We start from the raw sequence: 13,887 nt of genomic DNA on the forward strand, positions 1-13,887 counted from the left end.
TTGACATTGCTTTAGCTCTACTCTATCAGACAGAAAGAAAAAAAATTGGCTCTCAGACAACTGAGTATCTTGGATCTGATGTAGTATATGATACCAGTAAGATTATCACATACAATTTTACCAATCCAGAAGCTGACAGCCCCATTCCTTACCCAGCCGGTAGGAGATGTGAACTGGGAAAAAGGATTTTCTTTGCAAATTTCTTGCATTGAGAATTGTTCCAGAGTAATAAGAACTACTCTTTTCTCTCTACAGAAACCGCAACCTGTTAAATCGCTCTTGTGACAGCAGAATCCACGTTTCAGCTACAACAGTGGGAAGTGCTGTAGGCAGGGTGATGTCCTCGAGAGGACAGCATTTCTCAGTTCATGTGATGATGAAACACCCATGAACTCTCCGTGCTCCAGACAGTTTCTGAGCAATTTCTCTGCACCTCTGTCCGATGTTGCACTGCCTCAGTACTGCTCACTTCTCTCTGAGGAAAGAAATCACTGCCGTTTCCAAAAGAAAAGAAGAAAAAAGGCCTCAGGGAAGAAGCTAACTTGCCAAGTAAAGCAGCAGACACTAACTAGCCCTAAAACTTCACAGAGGCATCATTGGTATGTACCTCAACATCTACAGTTTAAACTCGGGTTTTAAAAACACGGAAATTTTTTTGTTCATCCATGTAGAACAGTCTATGTTGCTCAAGCACCACTTTCGACTAATGAAGAACTAAAAATGTAAACCAGCTCCACGACAACCAGCACACAAGTGAGGAAACTGCCCAACTGTGCCTTAATAAAGCTCCTTCCTCTCCCCTCCCTGCCTGCCAAAGTTCACTTGTTTTAGATAAGTGCATGAAATCACCAAAAGGCAGATTAATTTCAAAACTTCATGGCCTTCCTTTTTCCTTCTGTTTTTTTTGAAATGTCAGTGAGGACCGAGAGCCAGACTAACAAACTCACCAAGAAAGGATAAACTGTTCACCCTGCCCAAAACAAAAATGCCTACAACTTTTCCCCCTCCCTTCCTCCCTCCTTTCCCGCCTCCATCCCCTCCCACGGTTCTCCCGGTGACGCCTCCCCTGAGCCAGCGTTACCTAATTTCTACACAAACACGCAGTTCCTATAAGCATCACCTTCGAGCAGCTCTGGCTGTCTGATCACACCTCGGTTTAGGGGAGCAGAGGCGAAGAGCTACTACTGAGGGGTTCTGCAAGGTAATCAACTCGTTGGATTTTTACTTTTTGTTTGTAATGCCTAAGTAGTGGTTAAGTAGATGGACCAAGAAAAAACTCCTGGCAAACTGTCTTGCTGGAATTTGTCAGAGAAGAAAAGTCTCAGTACAAACTCAGAGACAGATTTAAGAACATTTTGGCTTGCTTGCTTCCTGCAGGGAAACAGAGATCTAATGCAAACTAAAAAATCACTACTATTTGTTTTAGTCATTGGTGTAAGTTATATGTGTTTAAACACACATGCATTCTGATTTAGTTTCAGTTCATCACATTAGACAGATCTGGCGAGCAGCAGTCCCCCGGGACCATGTTCCAGCTGTTTCACTCAGCTCCCCACTGGCTGCATGTCTTTCTCTCCAGCCATACTGCTGCAAAACATCCTGAATTCTTTGTACCTTCCTGTACCTTTTGCAGGCTCTAAATTGCCGAGATGTTTCTGATTCTTTCTCTGGTCACTGGGCTCGCCCTGTCTGCTTCTGGTGTCCTGACAGACAAGGAAACTGATCCACGCCAAGAGTCGTTGCATGAGATACAGAAACAAGTGAATGACCTCTGGCAGAGTTTGCTCTATCCGGTAACACGTGGTAACGAGACTGATGGGATGGTTTATGCCACTTGTGAAATGAAGCCCAGCTCCAAAATAGATGCCGACAAGCCACAGGTGACTGGACAAGTCTTATTCAGGCAGTATTACTCATATGGAAGATTGGAAGCTATCTTTTACTTGGATGGGTTTCCACTGGATAACAATCAATCTAGCAGAGCTATACACATCCACGAGCTTGGAGACCTCAGCAATGGCTGTGATTCTACAGGAGGACACTATAACCCTTTCAGAGTGAATCACCCCCGTCACCCAGGGGATTTTGGCAACTTTCTTCCTAAGGAAGGCAAAATCAGAAAATACAAAACAAATCTCTTTGCCACGATCTTTGGCCCATATTCCATCATGGGCAGATCTGTTGTGATCCACGAGCAGGAAGATGACATGGGCAAGGGCAATAATAAGGCCAGTTTGGAAAATGGAAATGCTGGGAAACGTCTGGCTTGCTGTGTGATTGGGATATGCAACAAGAACTTGTGGGAAGAGAAACTGCCTGAGGTTACAGACAAGAAAAAGAGAGGGCTCACCAAACGTACACAGAACCTGGCTTAAGCGAAGACTAAAAGTCTGCTACAGCCTGGGCAGCACAAGGTAACTCAGGCTGCACTGCTGATCACTAAGATATATGGCTAAAGGATTCCTGTTTCCATCTGCTTACTCCTCTATGAAATGCATATCACTTTGTAGAGCGTCCTTTCTGTAAGCCTATCAATAAAAACAGCATCAACTCAACATTGTGATGTGTTTTCTTGAAGACAAAAGATTCTGTTTTATGCAGGTTGGGAGTTGAATGCATGTAAGTAAGAGTGCTGATGGATATGGTCGACAGACTAAAGAGTCTGTGCTGTAAGGGGCTCTTAAGGGATTCTAAAGGAAAAAAAGTTACTAAGTATTTGCCTCCTGCAAACCTGAAAAGAAAAAAGGTCTTTATGCTTTTAACAGTGTTGGGTGTTGTGTTGCAAGACCTTGGTAATGGACTTCCCCTAGAAATGAGGGAAAGTACAGACACTTCTGTGTTGAACTTCAGATCCATTTTGTTATTCCAGTTGTATAAGCCTCTAGTTTGTGCCTGTTTGTAACCAAGTTGTATACAAAAGTTTTAATGCTGCTTAGACAAGGACAAAGTTAGTAGATCAGAGAGAAATATTATTTTCAAAGCCAAAAAATACCAAGTGTTTTACTTCATACAAAAACGTAGGAAGTAAATCAGTCAGTTTAGGTTGGGAGAAGTGACAGTGAAAAGATTTGTTGCATAATTTTCAGACTTAAAACTCTCACTCAATAAGGCTTTATTTTTTTAATGTAACACAACTCAGTAAGAATATTAAAACACCATCCCATGGCTATGAATCATCTGATACTGAGAAAAGAAAAGGAACCAAGCAGGTAGAACAAGCATATGAGGAAATGTTTTTATTAAAGATGACAAAATGTATTAATACAGTTTAACCACGTTGTGCTGTTAATCCAGGCAGCAACAAAAAAGAGGTTTGCAAATAAATTAAACTGCATAATTTAGAAAGCAAACTGGAAAACAGAAGCTGGTAAACAAAATGCTATCTTTTAGAAATGTAGCAGACTTTCAGCTTAATCGCAGTTAAGATTTTGAAATACATTCCTGAGCTCATAGGGATTAAAGAAATTCCAGTCTTTATTATACAAATTCCCATATGCTTAAAAATAGTCTCACTTACAAAAGAAGCAGCATTCTAAAAGAATGCTTCTTAATCTGTCATTTTCACACACTTATTTTACAAATTCAGTGAACATTGTTTTTCCAATAACCACAACATGATACTTTCAAATGAAATCCTTCCCACAGATAATGCATGAATTCACTTTTAGGTGAGACAATCTCCTTAAAATCAGTTTGTGAAATGTACTTCTCCATATCCCTGCCACAACAGTCCCTTCCCACCTTGCTTCCCCAAAGCCCAACACCAAAAAGGCTTATATGTGTGGTTGTGATTTCTTCATTTTTAAAGAACTAGAAAAAGGGAACACAGGTCTAAAAAAAACCCCGAAGCAAAACAAACAAAACCACTCCCCCCAAACCTAAGGTATGTTCATTCCACAACAAAACACTAATTAAATTTACTGGGGAAAACCCCCCATTGTTCTAATAGCACAACGATATCAATTAAAGCAATATCCGAGGAAGTTACTGACAAGAATATTTAATTACCTAGAGCAGCAACAACATCTCACTTTTACAAGTGTCCTGGCTTTGAAGTCTTGTGTTCCTGGGAGGAGGCTAAAAACGTAGCTGAGATACACACGTGCTAGGACAGGAAGGAGAGGGGCAGTATTGCAGCAGTGATATTGCGCTGAAAATGAGGTTTTCAGAGATCTAGGTATCTTACTGGAATTCAGTGATTGCAAAGATAAAAATGGCATCTAAGAGAGAGAATGGTATGAGGAAAATTACCAGGATGTCCTAATTGTTGGGTTGGTACATGACTATGCTCTCACAGAAAAGACATAGTGAAAAGAGTCAACAAATGAGGCATTAAAAAGCTGTTGGTCTAGCACTGCTTCTACCTGCTCAAATTTTTACACCAAATTCTTCACTAACTAATAGCATTAACTGGTCATTAAGGGACCAGGAGCAAAATGCTCATTCACAATCTCTGGGTCAGGAAAAACACAGGACAGGGAAGGAGTAAAAGACTTCTGAGCTCAATTACGTGAAATCTTGACCTTATTTGCTTGCCTCAGTTCTGACTGATTGATATTTAGCATTGATATTGAGTATGGATATTTAGCTCTGTGAAAGATGGAAAAGAACACATCTTGAATAAAATGCTACATAACATGACATTCAGGCACGAAAGGAAAAAATCCTGCCACATTCTCTTGGAGATTTCAGTTTCTTCAGCTATTTCTCTTCTGACTGTCACACAAATGAGTCAATAATGCAGTCAGTTACAATTACTGGGAACAGCCCTACAGTCTTTCAAATACTTAAACTCTTCTTGTTTTTTTTCAGGTAATAAGGAACTTAAATGGCAGTGAGGATAATGAAATAAAAACTTTTTACTGCTTCATGTCCTTAATATACCTAAATAGCTTTTGTTCCTAAGGGCTGCTGCTTAACATCAGTGGAATGCTGCAATGTCCCATAACCTTTAAGGAGAAAGTAAACATATTTGAGGAGCACTGGGAGTATGGCTTTATATCCTGCAGACAGACACTGAAAGGGTTACACAAATGCACCTGCTAGGGAAAACACATGAGAACAGAGACAAGCCACATTTTTCACCTTCCCACTATCACCCCTTATATTTATATGTAATAATTTACATACAGCCTTTCTTCTGCTGAATACAAACTGTTCATGGACTCTGACACCTTGATTATGGCAACACCTGCTAGCTCATCTTCCACATATAGAAGAGTTTGTCAGTACTGCTAATATAAACTCTCCTTATTCAGTAGCTGGCAAGTGGGCTGTAAAAATTTGCAGCTGGCAGTTATTTGTCAAAGAAGTACTCAATCTGGGAGGGATTTTCCTTTTTATTAGTAGTATTTTATTAAATTTGGTTTAATTCTCTCTGATTGGTTTCAAGTTCTAGGAATGAGAAATGAACATTTACAGACAATTAGGTCCCAAGCCAGCAGAAAAATTGCCTTGACGGCTGCTGGCCCATAGAAGCTCCACAGCTGCTGAGAGTATTCCTTGTGCTACAAACAGGAGAGGAAGGACCTGCCTCCCCTTCTCCAACAGCTGCTAACTTCAACGTTAAGTATTCCCTCATTGCTGCCTTCCTAGAAGCACAGTGGCACAGCTCCAGCATCAGGATTGAGCTAGAGAATGACACAGCAGCCTCCCTTTTCCCCAGTTATTATAGGAATGTTTTCCTATGACTAACCATCTTCAAAAGAAGAAGTTTAAGAAAGTGGCAACAATGCAAATAATCCTTCTACCATACCATAGACTTGTGAAATGAGGAGGAAAGGAAGAGTTATCCTTAATTCCAAATCATAGGAAAATAAAAAAAAAGACACAGATTCCTTTAGAAAGGAGAACACAGATGGAGTTGGCTGAAATCTACCACCTGTTAACTCAGCTTGAGGGCTGTTCCAGCTCCTGTAAGTTGAGGAATGCAATTCCAGTAACTGAGAGAGCCAAGTAGGTGGACAGGGCATCACTGGTTCTCCTCTTGCTGTTTTCCTTGCTTTGGAACAGCAATGTTGTTTCACTCAGTAAGACTTCTGGCTTCTCTGATGATATTTCCTTCAGAGCTTCATTAAATTGGGTTCTCAGTATCTGGTGAAATAACTCCCTTCATTTTCATGAGATGAGCTGGGAGAGGGAAGGAAAAATTTTGTACAGTTGACAAAACATAAAGGTATAAAGGTTTGTAATTAGAGAACTATATACATGCAGGGATAGCTTTCAGAAACTTCCTGCAGAGGAACAGTGATCTTATTTCAAGGATGTACTTTTACAGTCACTATACGTAAGAAGAACCAGAATGCAGTCTGAGAAAGAAGCAAAACCTTGCAGCCTTAAGATGCTTCTCAATTTATCACCCTTGAGAGACACTTCTAACTATAAAACACAGTCCAGCACTAGGACCATACATGTTACAGGAGCCTAGTGATAACATGATAAACCATTATCATTGGCCTCTTTGCTACACTAATGTAAATTACATCAATCCATGTACAAACTTCAAATCATTACAAAAACCCAACATGACTAAACCTCATCACTAATTCTTTCCCTTAGGTAATTTACAGTTTTGGTACTTTACAACCAAAACTAACAGAAAGAGATCTTTTAAAAAAAAAATATTAACAGTTCAATGTAAAATAACCAACCCTAGGGCACACTGTTTCACTGATCATATTTGCAACAGCACAGACATTGCAAAAGGATTACAGTGAGATGCTCAAGGGCCTGGATTTCGTACCTCAAGCAAAACTGTTATCCAAATATTCACAGTTTTCGGCAGCATCAGATGGTTTCTTGTTTTCAGATTCAGAGAGCTCCTCAAAGCTGTTATTTGTGTCTGCAGTTGTAACACTGAGCCCTCCATGCCTTCCAGGGTCTTCAGCATGCACCACATCCACAGAGCTGCTATTTTGATCCCCTCTTTCATCTGGAATTTCACAGTTGCTCTCTGAGGTTTCATCATTGTCTTTCAGGGCCTCGGTTTCACCTGTTTGTTCATTCTCAGAGTTTGAGGGATCTGTGGGGTCGGATGGGTCAGGGCTGGAAAGTGGGAACTCTCCCTCTGATGAACCATTAAGCTCTGCTCCAACTACCACGTTCTGCTCCCCTGCAGAAGTGCCTGCTCTTTTCCCTTCCAGTTCCGCAACTGTCAGTTTAATTATCTGACTTCCAAGCTTGTTTATTTCTTCTTCTTCAGAAGGTAGCTGGGGCAATGAAGGATAAAAATGTTTATTTTTGTTTCTGTTATTTAAATTTGTTCCCTCTGGAGCTGGAGAATCACTTGCAACAGCACAAGTTTCATCCCATTCTCCCTTCTGTTCTGCTGAAAGAGAAATGGAACAGTGAAATGCTTGAGACAGTTATAGGTATTTTTAATATATCTGATCTGAAGAGTGTCACCACCAATGCCAGACCACAGAGATGTTTACTTCAGTAAGGAATTTTTAAGAGTTCTTCCCTATCCCCTCCCAGGCCCATTTCTTAGATGATAAGCAATCAGCACTAAGTTTCTTGCTGGATATGGCCCTGTTTTGGAGCCTGTCTTTCCCCAACACCAACAATTCTAGGAGTCAGTCAATACCATACTGTAGAACAGCAGGGTCAGGCAAATTTTTTCAAAGGAATATCAACTCCAAGGAAGGCATTTAGCTATGGAAATTTTTGGCACAGCTTACAATTAATCCCTACATCACTATCACTTTCAGGGGTTAACACAAGCTTCATTTATTTGAAGCTTTTCACAGGCTTTCATCCAATAATGAAGTTTTGTTATTGGTCCTGCAATGTTTCTCCTAACATAAAAGATTATTTTGATTAGGGCAACAGCATAAAACAAAGCAGCAGTGGAAGAATTTTAAATATATCGTTATACCAAAAGGCAAACACTGAACAAAATGTCAGAATAGAGAAAACAGCAATGTGTAAACAAACAGCTTTGTGAAAGAGGGAGAATTTGTCCTCATACCATTAGACAACAAAAGGCCTCATTGAAAATAAGCTTGCAGAGTGAAGTAAGAAAAATTAGGAAAGGCCAGAAGTATGGCTTCATTGACAGCTTAAAATGACTCTTGTCATGCAGATGCATTACATTTTAGTATGTAAGCAATTACTCTATTTTTCTCACAGGGATCCTGCCTCACGCAGGGCACAGGACAGCCCAGCTGCAGGGAGGACCAGCCTACTGTCTCTATCAGACCTGTCTCATTTATAATTTGGGAGCTACTGAGTGAGTGAGACAAGGGTTGGCATGAAGGGAACAGACACTCTTACAACCATTAAGGAAGCTAGGGATGCAGTGCTGAAGACCTGGAATTTAAGTCTGTGGGAAAGGCAGGGATAAATTAACTTTCAAAAGGTGATCACCCACTGGATCTAATCCTCATTATCTGAGCAGTCAACTGGAAACCTAGGAGCTTGATGTGCAGGACTGCTCTGCTCATGTTGTATATCAAACTGCTCAAATAAGAGCCAAAACATATGTACCTTAAACTGGCACTTGAAATTAGCAGGGACTCCACCTTATTCTTTGCATGCCTCAGTTTCCTCCCTCTTACAGTAGGATAACACCAACCTATCACCTTGCTGCAATTTGCTGATGAGAAATTGTTTCTAAGCACTAAATCACCAGAGAAAAGTTCATAGAAAAACAGTACTGTTTTCTTCAGGAATGCTTGAAATAGCTCCCAGGGACAATGCATTCAACAATGGAGCAGAAAAAAACCCTGAATAGCTGTTCATTAGCAGCTATGATACTCAAGTACAATCTACCCCACAACACTGGGCATCAGAAAAAGTGAGATTTGGTGACAAATACAGTGTTTAATTTATATGACTGTACTATGTCCTTATGGAATTTCACACAGGAAATACACAGTATATCCTACAGATATCCACCATCTAGATTAACTGAAACAATGATAACAAGTACAGACTAAAGGAGGCTTTGATGAGACCAGGGTAAGCGGATAGATTGGATAAAAAAAGCCTGCAAAAGCCCTCTTGATTATCTGCAGATCTAGCTAGGGCAACACTTAATGCATTATAAGAAGTTCTGATAAAGATAGTATGTTTGTTCAAAAGCTAAAAACATTCCTTGGATCAAACAGGCACAAAATATCAGTGGTACTGTTTAAAAGATTGCATCTGACCAATGTGACTTCAGGTCTAACACTTACAGATACATAAGAATTTCATTGCTATTCTGATTATCAACTGTTTTCAGTTAACTGATCATTCAATAATAGGAAAATAAAACTAGTTTTGTTTTTATTTCAGTAATACTTTAAACCAAGAGCGTACTTGCTTGGTAAATGAAGGCAGATAAACGCATTCCTATGTTCTTCCCAGCTGCCAAGCTGCCCCAGATTTTGAAGGTACATGGTATAGATGAAAAATTGCAATATGCCCCAAGCTCTTAAAACTCAATAGCAGTCATTCTCTATGCAGAGTGGTACAAAAGGCACCAGTGCATCATTCCCATATAGATGCTGAATGCAGAAGAGCTGTGTGACTCCAAGCACAGGGACATGCCCTACAGCTGAAAACACACTGCTTCCTTTCCAGGCTTTGAAGGGAAGATAGCAGCCCCAAACATCCTTCAGAAAAAGCATCTGGAGTAGCAGAACAGGTTACTGTTGCTCCACCTACTGCTCGAAGCTATGGCTTTCCCCGCGTGGCTGGTAGTATATATGTGCTCATCTATGTCACAGAAACGTTGGCCCAGTTTAATTATCACCGAAGCAAGTTTTGTCTGAGTTCTCACTGCAGGTTCTTAGTTACACTGGGACACAGGCAAGGAAAAAACCAAGCTGTTTGGGCAGGCAGAACAGTAATTTATTAACCTACTCCAGTTTTATGACAGAATTTCTGTGATCGGCCTTGGTTCTTGTTACGCTCAAGAGACAGAGGAAAGAAGGTGACGACCTACTGGGAGCTGATTCTTCCTGTGACTGCCACAGGTTTAATCCTTACCTGCCTTTTCCTCTCTAAGGCTGCTTTCTTCTGCTCTTCTCTTCCCCTCCCTATCTCTCAGGTCCTGCTCTATATCCCTTTGTTTATCCAGTCCCTACACTGACTCTGCCCATTTCTCATCCACCTTTCTATCTTTTTATCACATCTTGCTTTCACTGCCTGTTCCTCACTCCTGTGCTCTGACCTCTGTTCAGAAAGATGCAGGTTCCCCCTCACTCAAGACTTTCTGTCAATCCCCATGTACTCTAGTCCTTCAATCACTCGAGAGTCCTGATCTCAGTCTTTCCTCTCTTCCAGGTTTTGTTCCCTCTAAGTTTGTATTGTCTTGAAGGAACTCTGCATACAGAGTTTTACCAGCACTGGTGGCACAAAGAAAGCTCAACAGAATCATTGGTTTGTTTTTCATTGTTTTTAGCAGATGAGATTTGAAAGTGAATCATTTAGAATGGGGTAAAAACTGCAGACTTTTTTCTCAGGGTGGAAACCTTTTCCTCACATTTCAAATTCCTTTCAATTATGGATACACTAAATTCTTGCATGTTAAAAAAAACCCCAAATCCCAAACAAACGAAAGACAAAAAAGCCCACCAAAACCATGTGGTCATCAGTATTTAACACCAAAAAAAGTCATTTGGCTGTCATTAAAAAAAGTCAGCTGAAGTAGAAAACACAGCATGGAAAGCTTCAGCACAGAGCTAAGGTTTGACAGTGTTACAAAGCAACAGCAACAGGGTCTGATGAGATGTGACAGGCAGATCAGACTGCCTGACTGATCAGCCTGTAATCACAACTGTAATACCAGCCTCACCTAGGACAAATACCTAAAGGAAAGAGCCTAATGCCACCAAGTAAATACTTTCAGTAACTGCAGATTTAATTAAAAATCAACAATTAAGTAGGTAAAAAAATAAATATTTATGAGTTATTATTACTCACCGGAGAGCTATTCACTATAGTTTCAATTCTTATTTTTAGCAAAAATATCAGCTGATCAAGATCATAAAAAAAGATCAGTCTGGCTGTCAAGTTTTATCAGATGATGACATGGATCATAAAGTCAAAATTAAGCCACAATCTATTTAGTTTCAGGACTAACAAATAAATTGTTTATGATACTTCATGGTTAGCTGAGAAAGATCTGGGCATATCAAAATGTTATGCCCATTAAAGAGCTTATCCAAATGACAATAAGCAAGCATAATAATCCATCTCCTATCCATAATGAAAAACTAAGGGGAAAAAAAAAAATCAAGGTTATCAGCAAAACACTATCTTCTACTACTGTCAAGTAAAGTTAAGCTTGATTTTGGAGCAATGTTAAAGCTTGCCATTGGAGAAGGATTTTTAACAAAACACATGCAAGACTATAAAAAAGCAGTCAGTTCCTCCAGGAAAATGAGTTGGGTATTTCAATGTACCGGGCACAATCAGGAACCCATTCATCTAGATATCACCTATAATGCAGGAAAGTGCTAAGCCAGTTTCACAGGCTGCTTCCTACACTGCATTTCAACTGAAGGAAAAAGCGCAGGAATCAGTTAACTGTAACACAGATGGCATGAATAACTTCTCACAGTATCAGGTTACCCGGCTGGAAAATTCTTTGAGGTGTAGGGACTGATCCCTAGTCCTGTGCAATCTATTCAACAGTAATTTCTCAATTGTGTCTTTGCTATTCGTACTGGGACCACCTGGCTGTTTTACTTGTGGATGATTTATTCAATCTCTGTGATCACTGAAAATTTGCCTTCTGCTATCCCAGCATGAAAATTTATTACGTTTTATTTGGAAAGAAATGAGTGCTCAGCATTCATCATGTTCCTTACGTTCCAGGTGCTCACCTCGTACTTCAGCTTTCTGTGGCTTATCAGTAAAAGACAACGGTGACCTGGAGCGCTGCAGCACGGGCAAGGTTGGGTCACTGAATGTTATCGTATCCTTTCCACCTGGAACAATCTCGGTGTTAGAACCAATAATCCACCAATTACATCCATTGAGCACTAATGATATCCAAACATATCCTACAGTTTTTTAGCAATGTTACAGAAAAGTACAGAACAGGAGAAGCATCTCAAACGATCCTTTTCAGAGCATGGAAAAAACCCTCTGTACTGGATCTGGAACATGCAAGTCAAATGCAGAAAAGGTGTATGGTTCTACCTGCAGTACTGAGTAAAGGCCAGATTTTGAAAGACCAGGTGCTGTATGCAGCAAATGCTATTAGCAATTAGCATTCCATTACAAATATTAATAATCAGATCATAGCAAAAGTTTTATAAAGAATAATGGATCATTTGCATGCTATTATCAGCAGGTGTTCAGCACTGACTCTTTACTCTGTATTACTCTGCATCATGTGATACAAGAAGGTTCATAATTATGTCGTTTTACACTTCAGGCTTACATATTATTCTACAATACTCCCTTAATAAATACTAAAAGCTTAGCATAACTAACAACTGAGGGAGCAAACAAGTACATGTTTCTGGGGAACAGGAGAGATTTTAATCTGAAAATTACAAAAACATTTCTGAGCATTTTCGTTTTAGACCAAATGGAAAAGGGCAATTTTCCAGCTCTTTTGCAGACAAAATAATGCAAGAAACTCTTCATCTGAGGACTCTGCTGTAGATGCCTAGTCTTTACATATTCTAGCAGTACAAACAGCAACACCTGCAGATCCTTTAGGAAGTCCTACACTATTTAGGATGGTCATGTTTTTAGCGACTGACACTACCTTAAACCTAGAGAGGAAACAGCAGGAACTGGACAAGATCAGCTAAGTGTGGTGTTTGTGTGGCCTCCAGAACGACTGCCAATCCATAAGTAATGGCTGGGGAGGCAGCAAGCTACTGCCCTATTCATCTCCATGAGAACGGACATTTATGTAACAACCACTTCTCCCCTCCAAATCTGTTTGCACCTTTCACCTTAATGCAACATCCTAAATCTAATCACCCATCCAAGACAAAGACTTTCAAAAGAGCACCAGGTCAGGAGATACTTGGAATAAATCCAGCTCTGAGAAAGTTCTGGTACCTACTGGGGAATAATAAAAATGAAGCTGTTCCCATGGAGTCTAATGGGAGGACCCCAAACCCTAACTACTTTTGAAGGCACTGGCTGCAAATACCTTGATCCTGAAGGTATTAATGATGTTTTTATACCGTTATCCCTATGTTGGGCAATACACTGCAGCAATATGAATGCAACTAATGCTTTTGAAACAGGGATCTTGTCAAGCTTTGATCCCCGAAGTATGCACCAGAATTCTGCCTTTGCCACAGTCAGTAATAAAAATCAATATTAACTAGCAGCAAAGAGGAGCCCCCCCACAGTGTAAGGCAAAATTATTTAAAAACAACAAAAAAGGCAAACCAAATCCGATGGCTATTTCAAAATGCAAAGGCCCCTAGATGAATGTACTTTCCTGTAACAGTGAAGGAATTTTGTACTGGAAGAAATAAATCATACAGGGAAGAACTAGTGGTATGAAAACACCCAACAGATAGTCACATCAGTCAAAAGCAGCCACATATCCAGAAAGATACAAAAGAATCCAACAGAGGAAGTAAAAAGATGATGAATAAAAATATTGAGGGGAGGTTTTAATAGGAAAATAGAAAGCAGAGTATTTTTTTTAATTTAATAAAAAAAGTAAAGCCTGAGCTGAAGTTCCTGAAGATTGCAAGAGAAGCTTCAAAAAAGATATTTCTTGACTTCCAGCCAGCATTTACACAGTAAACACATTTACTTTCACATTTTTCTCTGAAAACCAATCTGGTTACAGAAAATAAACTAAGCTCAGTATCCACACATCTTAACAATAGATGTGGCTCAAAGAGTCTGATGCATATTTATTTATTAACAGCGACCCATAACCATTCATGAAGGAGGGACATGAGGGTACTG

The 13,887-nt window shown here is 39.9% G+C and overlaps 2 protein-coding genes across 5 annotated transcripts in view; one reads left to right on the forward strand and one right to left on the reverse strand.

Annotated features, from left to right (window-relative positions):
• Positions 1-1,051: 1,051 nt before the first annotated feature.
• On the forward strand, positions 1,052-2,555 carry SOD3 (superoxide dismutase 3). Its single transcript, XM_032686952.1, has 2 exons — positions 1,052-1,201; positions 1,634-2,555. The coding sequence occupies exon 2, from the start codon at positions 1,650-1,652 to the stop codon at positions 2,373-2,375; it is 726 nt and encodes a 241-aa protein (XP_032542843.1). The 5' UTR covers positions 1,052-1,201; positions 1,634-1,649; the 3' UTR covers positions 2,376-2,555.
• A 671-nt stretch (positions 2,556-3,226) lies between these two features.
• CCDC149 (coiled-coil domain containing 149) overlaps positions 3,227-13,887 on the reverse strand; it is a 51,794-nt gene continuing 41,133 nt past the window's right edge. For 3 of the 4 annotated variants that reach the window (XM_032685200.1, XM_032685197.1, XM_032685199.1), the window contains 3 exons: positions 11,817-11,921; positions 6,743-7,327; positions 3,227-6,129 (listed from right to left, as the gene is read on the reverse strand). In XM_032685200.1, coding sequence (XP_032541091.1) covers positions 6,744-7,327; positions 11,817-11,921 — 689 coding nt within the window. In that variant the 3' untranslated portion in view covers positions 3,227-6,129; position 6,743. The remainder of the gene's footprint in view (positions 6,130-6,742; positions 7,328-11,816; positions 11,922-13,887) is intronic. The other variant, XM_032685198.1, reaches the window with a different exon arrangement.

This window comes from Chiroxiphia lanceolata, chromosome 4 (assembly GCF_009829145.1).
Source record: "Chiroxiphia lanceolata isolate bChiLan1 chromosome 4, bChiLan1.pri, whole genome shotgun sequence".
Taxonomy (NCBI): Eukaryota; Metazoa; Chordata; class Aves; order Passeriformes; family Pipridae; genus Chiroxiphia; species Chiroxiphia lanceolata.

Bases quoted from the DNA above. Each gene is read 5' to 3' on its own strand.
- SOD3 (XM_032686952.1), top strand. From the start codon at position 1,650: ATGTTTCTGATTCTTTCTCTGGTCACTGGGCTCGCCCTGTCTGCTTCT.